At 33.7% G+C, this 16,998-nt stretch overlaps 1 protein-coding gene across 2 annotated transcripts; it reads left to right on the forward strand.

Annotated features, from left to right (window-relative positions):
* The first annotated feature begins 216 nt into the window (after positions 1-216).
* LOC123696255 (transportin-1) lies at positions 217-15,751 on the forward strand. 2 transcript variants are annotated; one of them, XM_045642328.1, is made up of 16 exons: positions 217-596; positions 835-1,167; positions 1,259-1,474; positions 1,543-1,665; positions 1,814-1,909; positions 5,168-5,351; positions 6,915-7,132; positions 7,564-7,773; positions 8,682-8,993; positions 9,177-9,284; positions 9,712-9,897; positions 11,210-11,381; positions 11,746-11,841; positions 12,958-13,033; positions 13,987-14,289; positions 14,532-15,751. In XM_045642328.1, the coding sequence occupies exons 1-15, from the start codon at positions 492-494 to the stop codon at positions 14,267-14,269; spliced, it is 2,718 nt and encodes a 905-aa protein (XP_045498284.1). In that variant the 5' UTR covers positions 217-491; the 3' UTR covers positions 14,270-14,289; positions 14,532-15,751. The 2 variants fall into 2 exon arrangements, with proteins under 2 accessions (XP_045498284.1, XP_045498292.1); XM_045642336.1 differs by having other exon boundaries at positions 218-596; positions 9,724-9,897.
* Positions 15,752-16,998: the final 1,247 nt, after the last annotated feature.

Here is a 16,998-nt window from a genome sequence, read left to right on the forward strand (position 1 = left end):
GTATTAAAGGTGACAAAATATTGTATGGGCGTATTCAGAAAGAAAGCTTGAAACTTATAAACGCATAACGGCGCTTGTCAGGCGCCATATAAAATTTGTTTTGGTCTGCTTCAACGAACCAGCGTTGACAAGCGCCGATAAGCGCTTATAAGTTTCAAGCTTTCTTTCTGAATAGGTACGCCCTCGGCCCTATGCAAGGAATACCTAAACTACTCTCTACGAGTCAAGTAGGTACCCGTATAAAATATATTACTCCAAAGAGGATATTATAACCACTACGTTTTAAGAGGTGGGACTCCCTTTGAAAATAATAAACTCACAATTATTAAGCTCTGTAATTGGAAAACTATCTTTTTTTTTACTGGCTATATCAGGCCAATCTTTTGTTTTATACTGGCAATTCAAGTTTCAGATATCGTCAAAAGACAAAATTTTGGCATGGTTGATTTTTACGAGATTGAGTGAATTACAACCGTTTTCTGAAAATTATTATGAAAATGGAGTGGAAACCCGAACAGGAAGGATTAAGGCAAATTCTAACACTTTTAAAGGAATCCCAATCACCAGATACTGCTACTCAGAGAGCAGTTCAACAAGTATCCTTTTTACAAACGTAGCCTAAAGCGTATCGGCGTGGATGTTTTCTATTTAAATTATAACAGCTTTATCTCTTATTTGTATTTGTTAAAGTAGTTTACCTCATTATAATCTTAATGTTAATTGTTTTATACTAATTTCTCTGCTGTTTAATTGAAATCCACGCTCTTGATAAAATCGATTTTTCCGACATGACAGTCATTGACAGCTTTCGATTTCCTAACAATGTAATCTCAGAAATTGGAAGAATTGAATAAATATCCAGATTTCAACAATTATTTAATTTTCGTCCTGACGAAACTGGTATCCGAAGAGGAACCCACAAGATCTCTCAGTGGTTTGATTTTGAAAAATAATGTAAAGTCACACTACAACAATTTTTTACCGGAGGTCGCAGAGTTCATCAAACGAGAATGTTTATCTGCCGTCGGTGATCCATCACCATTAATTCGCGCCACTGTAGGCATTATTATAACTACTATTGCTAGTAAAGGAGAGCTTACATCTTGGCCTGAACTGTTGCCATCATTATGTCAAATGCTTGATTCACAAGATTACAATGTTTGTGAGGTAAAATTATTATCTTTCAGTTCTATTCTTTAACACATTTCAGTTTTTTACTCATGTTTCATTTTTAAAACTTAATTATCAACATTTCTAGGGAGCATTTGGAGCACTTCAAAAGATTTGTGAGGATACGGCAGAACTTCTTGATAGTGATGCACTCAACCGGCCCTTGAATGTTTTGATTCCCAAATTTTTACAGTTCTTTAGACATTCATCACCTAAGATAAGATGTCATGCTATTGCCTGTGTCAATTACTTTATTATGAGTAGAACACAAGCTCTCATGTTACACATTGATTCTTTTATTGAGGTAAGCTTTGGAAAGATAAAATGCAATTTTGTTTTTTTAATAACATTCTAAAGCATAATTTTTTTTAGAACCTTTTCCATTTGGCAGCTGATGAAGATCACGATGTGAGAAAAAATGTTTGTCATGCATTAGTTTTACTATTAGAAGTTCGCCTCGACAGACTCATTCCACATTTACCCAATATTATTGAGGTAATTAAGTTTAATTAATAGATTAAACCTTTTTGCTTGTTTATATTTTATTATTATTAATTGTTTCTTACAATTATTTTAAGTCAAATTTGTTTTCTACAAGCCAAAGAAGCAATTAGTGTATTTAAGCTGTGATGTAACTTTTCAGTATATGTTAGTGAGAACGCAGGATCCAGAAGAAGGTGTAGCATTGGAGGCCTGCGAGTTTTGGCTATCTCTAGCAGAACAGAATGTCTGTAGGGAGGTATGTTGATAGTTTATCTATTCCTATTTCAAATAAAAACAAATATTTGATTGGTTTCATACTGTGTTATCTTACTTATACTTATAAGAAAACTAGCTTTCCGCCCGCGGCTTCGCCCGCGTTTTCATAGAAAACCCCGCATAGTTCCCTTTCCCGTGGGATTTCCGGGATAAAACCTATCCTATCTCTCAAGTTGGATCAAACTGCACATGGTGTGTGAATTTTATTAGAATCGGTTAAGTGGTTTAGGAGTCCATTGAGGACAAACATTGTGACACGAGATTTATATATATTAAGATATTAATTAATTTAAATTATAAGGAATAAGGGCAATTTTTATAAAACATACATTTTTTTTTGTATTGAGAAACATAACCACATCTCCATTAACATTATAAAGAACATTTTGAATCTTGTATGTTTCAATTAGTGATACATGATTTTGCCGATACGATACCGATACCGATATTTGTAATAAAATATTGGCGATACCAATACCAATATCGATGGCTTGGTAGAAAAATAAATAGTGAATTATGCATAAAAGTTACCAACATTTAATAGAGACTCAACTGTAAATCGTATTCATTTAAATAACAATGCCAAATCAAAAAACAAGAAAACCATTTATTTTAGTATTATTATTTTGCAAAGTCAGTTAAACTTTAAGTTATACACATACAATCAGTATATAATAAAAGTTTACTATTGGTAGTTTTTTCAGAAAACAAAGTATGCACGCGCGGGCGGCCTCCCGCATCGTTCATTGGGCGCGGTTTTTTGAATTGTTTGATATCGGTATCGGTTGTTTTATAATCGGCGATACCGATATATCGGCTTGCCGATTATATCGGTATCGGTATCTGTATCGTTACATCCCTAGTTTCAATGGAATAATCTTTTGATCCAAAATTTAACATCCTTTTTCCAGAAATTATGTTATTGATGAGAGCATTGGCTATAAATATTATACTGCCAATCAATATTAAATACATATTTTCATATCTCTTGTGCTGACATTCAGAATGTTTTATTTTATTTTTCTTTCAAAACATTGTATATATTGTCAATTTTCAGCCTTATGTTAATTAGTTTGGGCATTTTCGCCAAAATGTCTACAATCCAATTCACGGGATGTCCCACACATAAAAATTGCAATAAACTCAGGATTTTATGATTTAGAAGTGTTGAATTAATTTTAAATAGTTTAGGATGACTTAAGATTTCTTGTTTTAATTTTACTATATGAGAAAATTAAACCAAAGTTCCAAAATTTAATCCTGAAAACTGACATCTTACGGATTGCAGTACTGTCCCCTTTTCGAAATGTGATCTTTATTTAACAATTTCTCAGCAATTTCGCTATTTATTACTTACTGCAAACGTTTAAATTATTGTAATTTCGTTGTAGTTTTCAAGTGTAATAAACTCATAAAACATTTTAATACAATTATATTATTTTAAATTAGTTTTAATCGTGTCCCCTTGGTATCTGTTAACTGGACATGTCCTGCACCGTTACCGTAAATGATCAATAATTTCGTTCGGTTTTTGTTCTACCTTCCACAATTTTTTTATACAAATAGCAACACCAAATCGAACACGAGCTATGTGAGAAGCCATTTGAAGTGTCAGACATTTTAGCGTTCATTTTTGATAGTGTTGTGAGCGGTAACGGTCATTTTGCAAAGTTTTCACCTCATACTGAGCGGTAAATGTTTCACGATTCTAGAACGATTTTGTAATGTTAATGTTAAAACAAAGGTAGTTTCACATGGTGATATTATTTGTGGTTTTATATAGATTAAAGATATTCAATTATCTTAACATATATTCAGTTAATGATTAAAAATCTAAGAAAAGATGTGCGACCGTTACGTCCTTTTCGTTACCAAATGGCTGGTAACGTATTAGCTGGACCAAAAAAGTAACGAATAGGACAGCGTAAACATATGGATACACTGAGAGAATTTTTAGTACTATAAAATTGCTCTGCATATTAGCCACCTGCCAAATTTAACTTGAGGTTTATAAATTTGCTTTTGTTCTGAATTTAAATTTAAAACAAATTGCATGTCAACTATGAGATAAATATGCTAGCTACAAAACTACATCAAGTAAGAGCTTTAAGTAGTCATTCTTAATTAGTCCCAGTATGTCCTCAACTTTACTATGTCAGGACCGTTACTGATTGGTCAGATATACGTGACTGTCCCCTGAAATATTGAAGAGTTTTGATAGTTTTTCTTTATTTTGTGAAAAAAAATTAATATTTTTTTATATAATTTCGAAACAAATGCACTCTCAAGTACTGATTGGTATTGTAATTCTAGATTTGCCCCTAGTTATTTCATTAATAAAATAAAAGTTAAGTATTGCAATTTCGTAAAAGTAACGGTCATGACAATTTTTTACAAGTTACAATAAGTAATTATTTCGTTTTTAACTAGAGTTTATGTTCATTTGCTAGACAAGACAATTATTAAGCTACTACATGCCAAAAAAACCCAATTCTAACTTTAGTTTTATTTCAAAAGCAAAATATTCTTAGGTAACGTTCTGGACCAAAAAACGTGCCTAAGTTACTATTTTTCACAATTTCATATAAAATCGGGGTTTAAAATAAAATTCAAAAACATGTTTAGTAAAATTTAATTAATCTATTACTCTAATAAACCAACAATTACCCAAAATACTGAAAACAATATTCAGTAGCATATTTTGAGAGGTGGTACCAATTGAAAAAAAAATGCCCGTTTAGCATTGGCTGAGACACTATTAATATTGCATCAATATAATATTAAGCTATCTGTATAAATATATTTTGTAATAGTGTTTACTAACACAAATACTAAATGGATATATTATAAATACTAAACAATAGGTAACAAAATAGTAAACTTAGGCTGGTTTCAGAGCTAGACCGACCGTCAGTGCGTACCGTCGGTCCTGACGATACGCATCAACAATTGTTATGACTTTACACTAATGCGCATGACAATACGCGTGCGTATGGTCGGTCTAGCTATGAAAGGTTTTATGAATTTCCATACATATGACAAGCGCGACTGACGTACGCACTGACGGTCGGTCTAGCTCTGAAATCAGCCTTAGGTGTGTTCATGATATTTACAATAATCACTATATCATGACTTATTTCATACATAATTAATTTCATGTTTGGTAAATAAATAACTTGTTTACCCATTATATTGTGTAATTTAATGAAAATATAAAAAAAATTAAACTTATTCATAGGTGCTAGGCCCTCGCTTGCCAGCGCTATTGCCGGTCCTCGTGAGGGGTATGCGTTACTCGGAGATGGACGTGATCCTCTTGCGCGGCGACCGCGATGACGACGCGGACGAAGCGGAGCCCGACCGCGAGTCGGATATACGGCCGAGGTTCCATAAACCGCGCTCGCATACGATTAAACACAATGGTAAGAGCACATTAATTGCTAAATTAAAATTGCATTTAAAAAATTTATTTCCAACAAATTATTGTATAGGATTAAATAATAGCTTCACTTGAGTTTTATTTGTCTTTTAATAAAATAATTGTATGGGAAGGCGAGACGAATAACAAACACGTAATTCGTCTAGCCAATCGTCATGCGATTTGCGCAAATGTGTAGATGCAATATAAATAACATGTTTAGGTATTGAATGCAGCCATATATTCAATAGAAATATTCTGTCTGTTGAAATTTACAATACCAATTTTATATGGAAACCAAGTAGTTAACTTTTAAAAATGTATCATCATATTACAACTAATAAATGAATTCCTTGAATCCATTTCTTCCAAGTCCAGTGGCGGTACGTTCATACAAGCCGAAAAGCCCGGCTTGCCTAAGGAATTATTCGCTACGAGACAGGAAAATACCCAAATTCACTTTTGAATATTCGCGCGCAAAGAGCAATTCAAAATTTGCTCCGAAATTCAATGAAAACTCACCTACAAACAATGTCGAATTCGAGTCAAACTTTTTAATTTCATCCTTCTTGCTATCTAAATAAGGTCGTACTTTGTATTTTGAGATTACAATCTAAGTTGGATGGATTATAAACAGTGCGGTGACATATAGTTTTCTCGCTTGCACTCGTGGGCTTTTACCGGGCTTTGCGCTTATCTCTTCTAACGTATGAAATTTCGTTGAAGTAGCTACATATCTATCTACAGAATTCTATAGCAATTTCTATGGCGAAAAAAGCCTGGCTTTGAACAGTGTGAAGATAGTTACGAATTTACGATTGCGCGTCGCGCGAACGAACGTCGTGAATATTATTGTTATTATAGTTTGAGCGCGTGATTATACCGGTTTGCTACTTGCTTTGTGCTCAGCGGGGAAAGGTAAAATCATTAAACTTTACTGAAAAACAACAATAAATTTCTTCATCAAAACCAACTCCCGATTTGTGCAGTAAGTCACATAAACGAAATTTTTATTGTAATGTTTACGAATTAATCGATTTCATGAATGAGAATTGGTTAGAAGAAACCTTCTGATGAAACTTGCACATTTGGTAGTTACGATTCCAGCTAGTAGGTAGTTCTTCCACGGAGCGTGCTTTCTCAGCGTTGAATCGAATTCATAGGTAGGTACGTATTTAAGAAATACACAAGGCCAAGAACGCCTTTCTGAATTAACAATGACTGTCATTGAGAAAGAGCTGTTAATTGAATTAAAACAATCACCTAAGTACCTACTTCTATTCCGATGTTATAAAATATTTCCTTCAGAAAGATCGGCGTTTGTAATTAGAATATAAATGATCTGTACAATTTTATTAATAATATAATGTCATACAGTTTTATATAATTTATAGATATAGATTTAATATGATTTTAATGGCAAACGTTTGACTCAACTGTTTGCGGGCGTGCGTGAAGATTTAGAAGATTTGATTCGGGCTTGCCCAGTCCTTACACCCTAGGCACGCCACTGCTTCCAACTATCCTTTACAAGATTATTAATTAATAAATGGCATTTGATACACAGTGGGCAGCGGAGACAGCAACATGTCAGGGGGCGGTGAGTCGGACGACGAGGACGACGGTGGTGCGGACACTGACGATGGATCCCTCTCCGACTGGAACCTGCGCAAGTGCAGTGCAGCGGCTCTAGATGTGCTAGCCAACGTGTTTGGAGCTGATCTCCTGCCTGTGCTCTTCCCCATACTGAAGGAGACGCTGTTCCATGAGGATTGGGTTATTAAGGTATGCCTGATAGTTTGTGATGTGTGATACAGTTGTTAGATGTTTATCTTATACAATTTTTGGTAAAAAAATTCCTTTTTATAATGAAATGACAAGACAACTTTATGTCTTGTCATTTCATTATATACAAAGGAGTAAGTAAGTAGTGCATGTTATCGAGTTCTAACTTCTAACACACGAACGGCAAGTTGTGAACGGCAGAGGCTGTCGTTCGCAACTTGCCATTCATCTGTTAGAGCACTAAGCTGAACAAAACTCATTGTTTTCTTTACTTTTAATGTCACCGAAGGACTTGTCCATTAGAAACAATGCTAATATTTTTATCAATTATAAATGGTTTATTTTCTATTTTCAATTCAATTAATCAAACATATGCAATTTTTAATGTATTAAAAAATAATGAATAAACAAGTAGGGTGGGTACATTACAGGAGAGCGGTATCCTAGCGCTGGGCGCAGTAGCGGACGGTTGCATGGTGGGCATGGTGCCGCACCTGCCGGACCTGGTGCCGTACCTGGTGTGCTGCCTGGCCGACCGCAAGGCGCTCGTGCGCGCCATCACGTGCTGGACCCTGTCGAGATACTCGCACTGGATCGTGTCGCAGTCGCACGACCTCTACCTGCGACCGGTTATGACTGAGGTGTGTTTTTACTATCTATATAAATGTTATTTATAACTGATAAATAAGAAAAAATGAAAAAAAATAATTCACCTTTAACCCCCTCCCCCATCCCATTTCAAAATGTAGGTTTCTTATGTAAACGCATTGGTTTGTCATTGTAAAAAGAGAAAAAAAAATGATTCGTGCTTTTATTTACGACTAGTTAAAACTAGTAATTAATATTGCTGAAAGTTATAAGTACATAATATAATAAAAATTTAACAATAGCATACTTAAATCGTAACCGTAAGATTAAATCATATTATACAACTAAAAAAGTATAATTTGTTTTTTTTTTAATTGCATGATATTTGTCGAAACCCCCCCTCTCTCCCCATCGTAAGATTAGATGAGATTTGGCTCAACCCCATCCCCCCCCCTAAAACACCTCACGTCATTTATGGACGCCCCTGTACAGTTAAAATATATATGTACAACCAATGACCTATTATACTAGTAGACGCGGCATACGCCAACATCATTGCACTAAAAAACAGCGTGATTAATACATACCTACTTACTAACGCATTATCACCAATACAGTTGTTCTCTCTTTCACTCTCACGCACGAGACATAATAGATGTCTCACTCATGTACTTCGTAATAACAACTGCCGATTAAAATACAAAAAGAACGTCCAGCCACGACGCTGAATGGTGCGTGACTAAGTGAAACTCGGGCACTTACCTGAGTTTTTTCTTGCCAAAATAGAGAGCGGGTAACGTATCTAGCTCTTTTATATATCATAGTGTACAACTGTACATTTTCATTAATTTACTGTTGTAAATGAAGGTTAAATTAGTAAATACATGGGGTTCAAACATCGTAATAAACTTATGTCATATTTTTTTAAATGAAAAAGTAACTTAAAAATATATTTTCACAGCTCCTAAAACGCGTGTTGGACAACAACAAACGCGTGCAAGAAGCGGCGTGTTCAGCATTCGCCACACTCGAAGAGGAAGCGTGCACAGAACTCGTCCCATACTTGGGCCACATTCTACAGACTCTGGTGTACGCTTTCAGCAGATATCAGCATAAAAACTTACTCATTCTGTACGACGCGATCGGAACACTCGCTGACTCTGTGGGACACCATTTAAATAAACCGGAGTACATTAACCTGCTCATGCCGCCTTTGATAACAAAGTGGAATGTATTGAAGGATGAAGATAAGGACTTGTTCCCGTTGCTTGAGGTGAGAAACAATAATTGTAACTATTATTATTTGAATACAAAATAGAGATAGGATTAAGTTTTGCAATAAGTTTATATTTTATTGTTTAATATTAAAAGAGATCTTATGATTATAACATCATATAAGATATAATATCTGTAATATTAATAACATAAAATAAATATCAAATATGTTTTGTTGTAGTGTTTATCATCGGTAGCAACAGCTTTACAATCTGGTTTCCTGCCCTACTGTGAACCTGTCTTCAGAAGATGTGTCTCTTTAATAGAGCAGACTTTGAATCAGAATATAGTAAGTATTTTATACATTGATAGTAATAGAATATACAAAGTACCCTCATATAAATAGACATATCATAGACATATCCTGTAAGCATGGCGAATTTAATATTAGAAACTCTATTATGTTTTACTATCCAGTACCTAAATACTATTTAAATATATTAAATCTATTAGTTAGTAGATAGTATAATTGAGCCCTGAGCTAAGCTTGACATGTATAATTATATTTTTTTCGATTTGACCCAAGTATTCATAACCCTTTTTTATAAAAGGTAAAAGCTAAATGTATATGTAGTTTAGAAATTGAGGAATTAATCAGTCTCCCAGGGACCAAACTTGAGAAACAGAGAACAAATACATCTTGTGTAAGTTTTTAATTTTAAGCCTAAATAAGCAAATATTTGAAAACAAATCTTCACCAATGCCATTACAAACAGGTGTCTTTCCAGGCGAACACGCAGAGCCCTGAACAGTTTGAAGCGCCTGATAAGGATTTCATGATCGTGGCTCTTGATCTGCTAAGTGGTTTGGCCGAAGGTCTGGACGGGCACATCAACCACCTGGTGCTGAACTCGAACCTCATGCAGCTGCTGTACCAGTGCATGCAGGACCCCATGCCTGAGGTATATCCTGTATGTTGTGAGCTTTATTCATGGGCAAGCGATTAGGGCATGCGTGCTGTGCTATCATCCAGTATTAAATGTTAAATGGTTTATGGTTGATATGGTGTTGGATATTGATTTGAAAATGATAATGGTCTTTTTTGTGTAGTAATAAAAATATTGTCTGGAAATTATTCTAATGTAAAACAAAGTGTGCTTGTTGTGCAAAATTAAGTTATGAATTGCTCAGAATTGAAATTAGATGGAAATTGACAAAAACGCCTTTGTTTTACATATATTTATTTACTAGCTTCCGCCCGCGACTCCGTCCGCGCGGATGTCGGTCTTTGCGTGGATGGTTTATTTCTCCATTTTGAGTAACTCGGACAATGACATCTTATAAATATCTATTGGACCCAAATACGGCTAGGTCTATAATAATACGCAACGTGTGTTCGCGGTACCTACTACAGAACAACGTCTATGGATAGTTATCCAGAAAAAATTGAGATTAATTTTTTTTCTACGTATTTTTCCAGGATAAAAAGTATCCTATTTTACGCCCAGGATAATAAGGTATAATTATACCAAGTTTCATCGAAATCGAACCGGTAGTTTTCACGTGATGTCTTCACATACAGACAGACAGACAGACAGACAGACAGACAGACAGACAAAAATTTTTTTAATCACATATTTGGGTTTGGTATCGATCCAGTAACACCCCCTGCTAGTTATTTTTTCAATATTTTCAATGTACAGAATTGACCCTTCTACAGATTTATTATATGTATAGATATTGTTGTAAAGTAGTTTTGGTGTTTGAAAAGTAGTACAGAAATGTTAGTTATATAAATATTAATTTGTTATGTTAATGTTTAATTTGGCCATTTTTATTTTCATATTGCAATATTTTATTTATTTAATTTACTTTTAAAAGGATGATAGTACATGTCACTTTTAAATTTCTTTGGCTGCTGTAATTTATTTTGTCACAAAGAGGTAACACTCACTTTTTATTTCATCTTATCATGCTTCTTAGTAGAAGTCTATTTTTTCTCATAATATCATTATTTGGTATTGAACATCTATTTACTAAAACATTTTGTAGATAGTTGCTCATTTGTTTAAATACGCTAATTATATTTGTTATTTGTAACCTATACATTATTGTTACTTATAAGTGGTTCTAACGTATTCCTCCTACGTAATAATCTTACACAAATAACCTCTAATTCTAAACAGACATTGCAGCATACTTACTAACAATGGGATAAGGGTTGTTAATTTATTTCGGTTTGAATATAAATTAACGTATATAAGTATATTTTAGGTCCGTCAATCATCGTTCGCGTTGCTAGGCGACCTGACGAAGGCGTGTTTTCAACACGTACACCCGTACATACCGGACTTTTTGCCAATTCTCGGAATGAATTTGAATCCGGAAATTATTTCCGTGTGCAATAACGCCACTTGGGCTATTGGTGAAATAAGCATTAAACTGGGTAAGATTTTCTTTTTGTTTTTTGCGAAAGTTTAAAATAAATTATGCCGTTTGTTACAATGTATCCTAGTTTAAGTCTCAATTTGTAATTTGTAAGAGCAATAAAGTATTAATAAATAAATAAATTGGTATTTCATAAAATGGACATTTTTTAAACGATTCTAGTGATTTAATTGATGTAATTTCCATTCCATTGTGTTTTGCGAATGTTTGGTTATTTTTTATTAATTGAATTATGCTTTCTATTTATGACAACATGTGGAAGACGTTAAAAAAATAAACCCCTAAAACGTTTTGTTTATAGTTATTTCAACATAAATACCAACTTCATATTTTTATGTTAATTCAAACTTCTTATTTTCCAGGCCCAGAAACATCAAAATATATTCCATTAGTGTTGAACCATTTAGTTGAAATAATTAACAGGCCCAACACACCTAAAACATTGTTAGAGAACACAGGTAAGTAATGTTTTAATCTTATGTGTTTCATTTATAATTAATAAAATAGTAAATATTGAATATAAAGTATAAATTGCATATCAAATAACATTTCATTCTTAAATGGCTGAGGTATATTTTTATATTTATATTCGAATTCTAGTCTATCTGTCTGTTTAATTTTTGAATATTATAAAAACGGAGTATGCCTTAGCCTCGTTTTGACTAACCCAATTACAATTTTTTAATAAATTGCTTTCTTAAGATTTAATATAAGATGTTGTTTACATTTTCTATATTATTCAGTTTAATTCAACCATTTATGTTATACATATATACAGTTTTCTCAAATTGGCTAACAGCTAATATTATGTTATATTAATATTTAACCATTGTAAATCCCCTCACTGCTTTATATTTATTTTTCATTATTGTGCATTTAGAATTATTTATACTCTCTATAAGACTATCCTACTATTAACTTCATGTTTACAATGATATCCATTATACAATTTCTGCCATTGTTTTACATATATATGTTATATTTTATAAAAAAAACATGTTTAAATTCATTTAATTAGTTTTATGTTTAAATGTAGTATCGAAGCTAGCAGGTTTAACGTGCCTACTTTATGTTATATATATTTTAATGATTGTTTTTAATTTCTGGGGATTATGTAAATATTTTCACTGGAGTAGTGCCTATAGAATACAAGTGTGTGCCTGACTGAAAAGGTGGCCTAGATTGTTTCCACTTTCATTACAAAAATGTTCTAATTGTTTTACGTGCATTTAAAGTATTGATAAAAAAATATGTTAAATGAAAAAATTCCGTGTTTGTAAGTTTTACTTCGCGTTTAATAATCATTTTTCAACTTTTTTTTAATAATGCAACATTTTAAGAATACCAAACTGATGGGTCGAATTCGGGTCGAAATAGTAAATGTCTCCAAACATTCTATGCCACCTTTTGTCCAATATATGTTTAATTTAATTAGTTATTTGGTATATAACGTTTCGTAAATAATTTCTCTTCGTAACACTGATTTGTTGCTGTCGAATTATGTAAATGTAATATGTTTTGAATGGTTTGTTGATTTGTTTTATTGGTTTTGTTCTCGGTATGTCGTGGCGTAGCGATAACTATCGGTCGGCTAGGTTATGTGTGCCCCCACGACGTCGCACCCGTTTTACATCAATTTGTACGCCAGTGGTCTGTAGTCAAATTTTTTTTATTATTACTTTACATTATTACTATTAATTTGTTATATTCGATAAGTTTATAGTATTATTTCGATCGTGGATGGTGTTTGTTGGCTTGTTAATATGTATTGTTTTATTATTTTCTAGTTTATGTTGAGGCTGGCATGATAATTGTTCTATGTTCAGGAAGGAGCACACTTTGACCGGTACTATCGATGTATGGGATGGGAAACGTTCGATCATCTTATTTTCTGTGTTACCTCTATGTGTTGAACACCATCCGCTTTCTAAATATATATTGATGCTAAATTGTATAAACTTCTCTACCCAAACTGCAAGGCAAATCATTACGAGACTACACGTTGTTTATTTTTTATTTTCACTGAACCATATTTATATATACTTTGTTATATAATATTATCGGTTCCCAAAATTTGCTTTCAGTTTGGAATGCATATATTATTATTTTTAGTGTTTTATATAAACATTATAGTTTATCAGTCACCAATATATTACACATTAACCATTTTTTAATTTTACCGCCATTAATTTTTATTTTGTTCTTTAGTAGTATTCTTTTTCCATTATTATTTAACCTTTTTGATTTTACTAAATTCCTAGAATGATTTCAATTACTCCTCTTTCATTCGTTATTTTACTGTGTAAAATTTCAAAATCTTGATAATCTCTCTCCTTCGAGTTTTTTTCATAAATAATAATGCAAAATACCAAATTACAAATCTAAACATACGATTTCCTATCGAAATTCAATTCAAATATACGATCAATCAAATTCAAATCACGATCGATCAATGGATGGATAAATTTAATTTCCAATACTCGTGTAAATTCACCCGAATATAACATAACCAACCAACCATACTCGCGCATACACAGTAAGGTACACGAATCAAAGAGCGCAGCGCTCGCTCGCACGCGCTGAGCGGCCGCTTTGCCATTCAGGTGCACCTCACTGCGGAACATCCGCGACAACGAGGAGAAGGACTCCGCCTTCCGCGGCATTTGTCAGATGATACAAGTCAACCCCGGTGGAGTAGTACCGGACTTCATGTTCTTCTGCGACGCGGTGGCCTCGTGGTCCCACCCGAAGGACGACCTGAAGGAGATGTTCACGAAGATCCTGCACGGGTTCAAGAACCAGGTGGGCGAGGAGAACTGGCGCCGCTTCACCGACCAGTTCCCCGTGCAGCTCAGCGCGCGCCTCTCCGCCATGTGCGGGATATAAGACGCGCTCACACTGTTATGGTTAGTGGCCGAATAGTTAATTATTATTACAGTAACTTACCGATGTAATTGAAATCTGTTCAGCAGTTTTAAAAATATGTAAAAGCAAAACTTTCATTTCATAAATTCTTTTTGTCCACTTTTTGTTTATCTATTGTTACCTCTAGTTACAAAAAAATGGTCTTTAATTTACCTAATACGCATTATGTAGACGATCTTATAATCAAGAAACGGTGTATTCATATCGTTCGTAATGTTTGCAGGGGAACCAATGTCAGCACGGGTCGGGAAGACATTGCGAGGTCGCACCGAGTGCTTGTTACATTTCGACATGTACCTGAAATTACGGCGACTCCACTTAATAGACGCGGGCTCGCGCCGGGAAACGCACAGTTGGGAGCCGAGGGGCTTGCATATCGCGCGCACCTTTATGGACCGAAATACCTGAGCGATAGAGCTCACTTTCCTATCCCTTTGCCCTCTCCGACTCTACGTCAGCCACCGAGTCTCCCGCCTCCTTGTAAATATCGACGCGCTATTTCGGTCCATAAATACAGTGCGAACTCATAGTGGTCGGAGTGTTAATTGCATGAACTTTAGCGTTAGTGTCTAGTGATAACCGAGAGCGAGTAATGTATTATTATTTTTCGAATTGATTTTTAAATTTTATCAGTGATCGTTTAAATTCAGATTATAGATTTGTAAATGTTTACCGAAACGGTCGAGAACTCGCCAAGTGATTACTAATCGTAATTATCGTTTTCAAATTGATCGCACGCCACTTTTTGCATTTTTATTGTGAGAGTTTGTCGCCTTTTATTTTGTTATCTTTGGCACAATGGTTTGCGGAAACGTAGTGAGATACATACGATTTATGTGTTTAGTGTCGAAATTGTTTTCACAAGAATTTTGATCGACTGATGTAACCGTTCACTGCTCAGCGTAGATTTTGTACTTGTGTTCATATACCGACTTAACCCAATATACGATATTTATATTACAAAAGAAATGTTAAAATCGTTTGTCAAATATACAATATACTTGTTTGTCGTGTATATTTCGAAAGCATTTATCCGTTTCCTTTTTAGGTTCTTCTAATTGAATGATACAACTATTTAATAAAAAATGTATTCGTTAACTATTTTAATATGAATTACAAAGACTTAGTGAAATCGAGAATTTATGTCAACTGTGATTTGTGACTGGTTTATTTTGACTAATATATGTGTATGTCTATATGTCTGTGTCGTGCTGATATATTATCGCTTTGATAGTTTTTGTGTCGGCTAGATATCTGCTATATTAATATACCAAATAGTATTTTTACGTTTTATTTTATTTTATTTTAATTGTTTGTATGATTGAGTTGGTCACGCGGTTCTCATTTAAAATATTCACTTGATGTAGTCTTAAAAATATAAAAAAGACGTGTGGCACTCGGGGACTGCCGCGGTAAAGCCATTGCATAGCATGCCTTCAAGCCACACCTCCGTGCCCGTCAGAATGGGGAGCGTGAGGTTTTTTCGTTACGGAATTTCTCGTTTCGGTCCCCGCGCTCAAGGCCCGCGATAGAAGCTATGCAATAGCTTAAAAATGAAAAATTTCTGAAAATTTTATGAATTGTACTAAGTTCCTAACACATTGTAATAGTCTTATCGATTTCTAAAATTTAAACAGATATCAAGTTTTTCTTTTGATCGTTGAATCGAGTGATCAACTTTTATGATTGATATAAAGTACTATTTACGTGTATATATTTAAATAGATATTATTATGTATATGTACATATATTTCGTTGTATATTACTATAATTATATGCAATTAAATTGTGACATTTTGTTTTATATTAAAAAATAAAAAGTCTGACTTAACTTCTTGTTATACGTCATAATTTCAGATAGTTCTTTATAGAATCCTTTTCTCAGTGTTTGCTAAAGTGTGGATCTTTAATTTAATTTTCATTGTAAGGTAATAAAAAATATTTAATAAAATAAATAATAAAATATTAATTTAAACGTAATAATATGTGGTTATAAAAGAATACTTAATAGGTTGATTCGAAGCACAAAACGTAATTAATAAATCCCGAAAGTCGAGAAAGTTCAAATGAAACAGTTAGTATTAACACTAAGAAAAGGACGCTTATTTTATGATGTCTGAAATTTAGTAGTTCAAAAGAACGTTAGTCTATTTTGCAATATTGTATTAGTAATATTAGATATGCAGCGGAAAGCGATACTTTTTTCGGGGTTACAATTTAAACATTCCTAGGGGCTTAATTTAAAACGTTACTTTCTTATATTTGGATTTTATATTCTATTCTGTTCGCTATAGTATTGTATTTTTTTGCGATGCTCTTATGTAGGTATTCGATACAGTTCCATCGCTTGAATGATCGGAAATATAAAGTTAATTTCGCCGTTATTTTTAAAGCGATGAAACTATGTCGTTTGCGACGATATATATGGGAATCATTTTAAAGTCCTCGTCCCGAATATCCTGAAAGTTCCTACCCCGAGTCCTTTCTAGTCCCCATTCCCTGTGATGTGCCAACGAAGCCCGAGTAGTGTGCGAACGAGCGCTCACTTTTCCACCAGTGAGACAACCATATTTTTATCGTGTACATTCGCCAGCGAAAGCGTTAAACACGTAATTTAATAAAATATAAGCAATTTTATACAGATTGTACTACCCGTGATACTATTTTTATTAGATGGCTATTTCAGTTTA

Source organism: Colias croceus, chromosome 1 (assembly GCF_905220415.1).
Source record: "Colias croceus chromosome 1, ilColCroc2.1".
Lineage (NCBI taxonomy): Eukaryota > Metazoa > Arthropoda > Insecta > Lepidoptera > Pieridae > Colias > Colias croceus.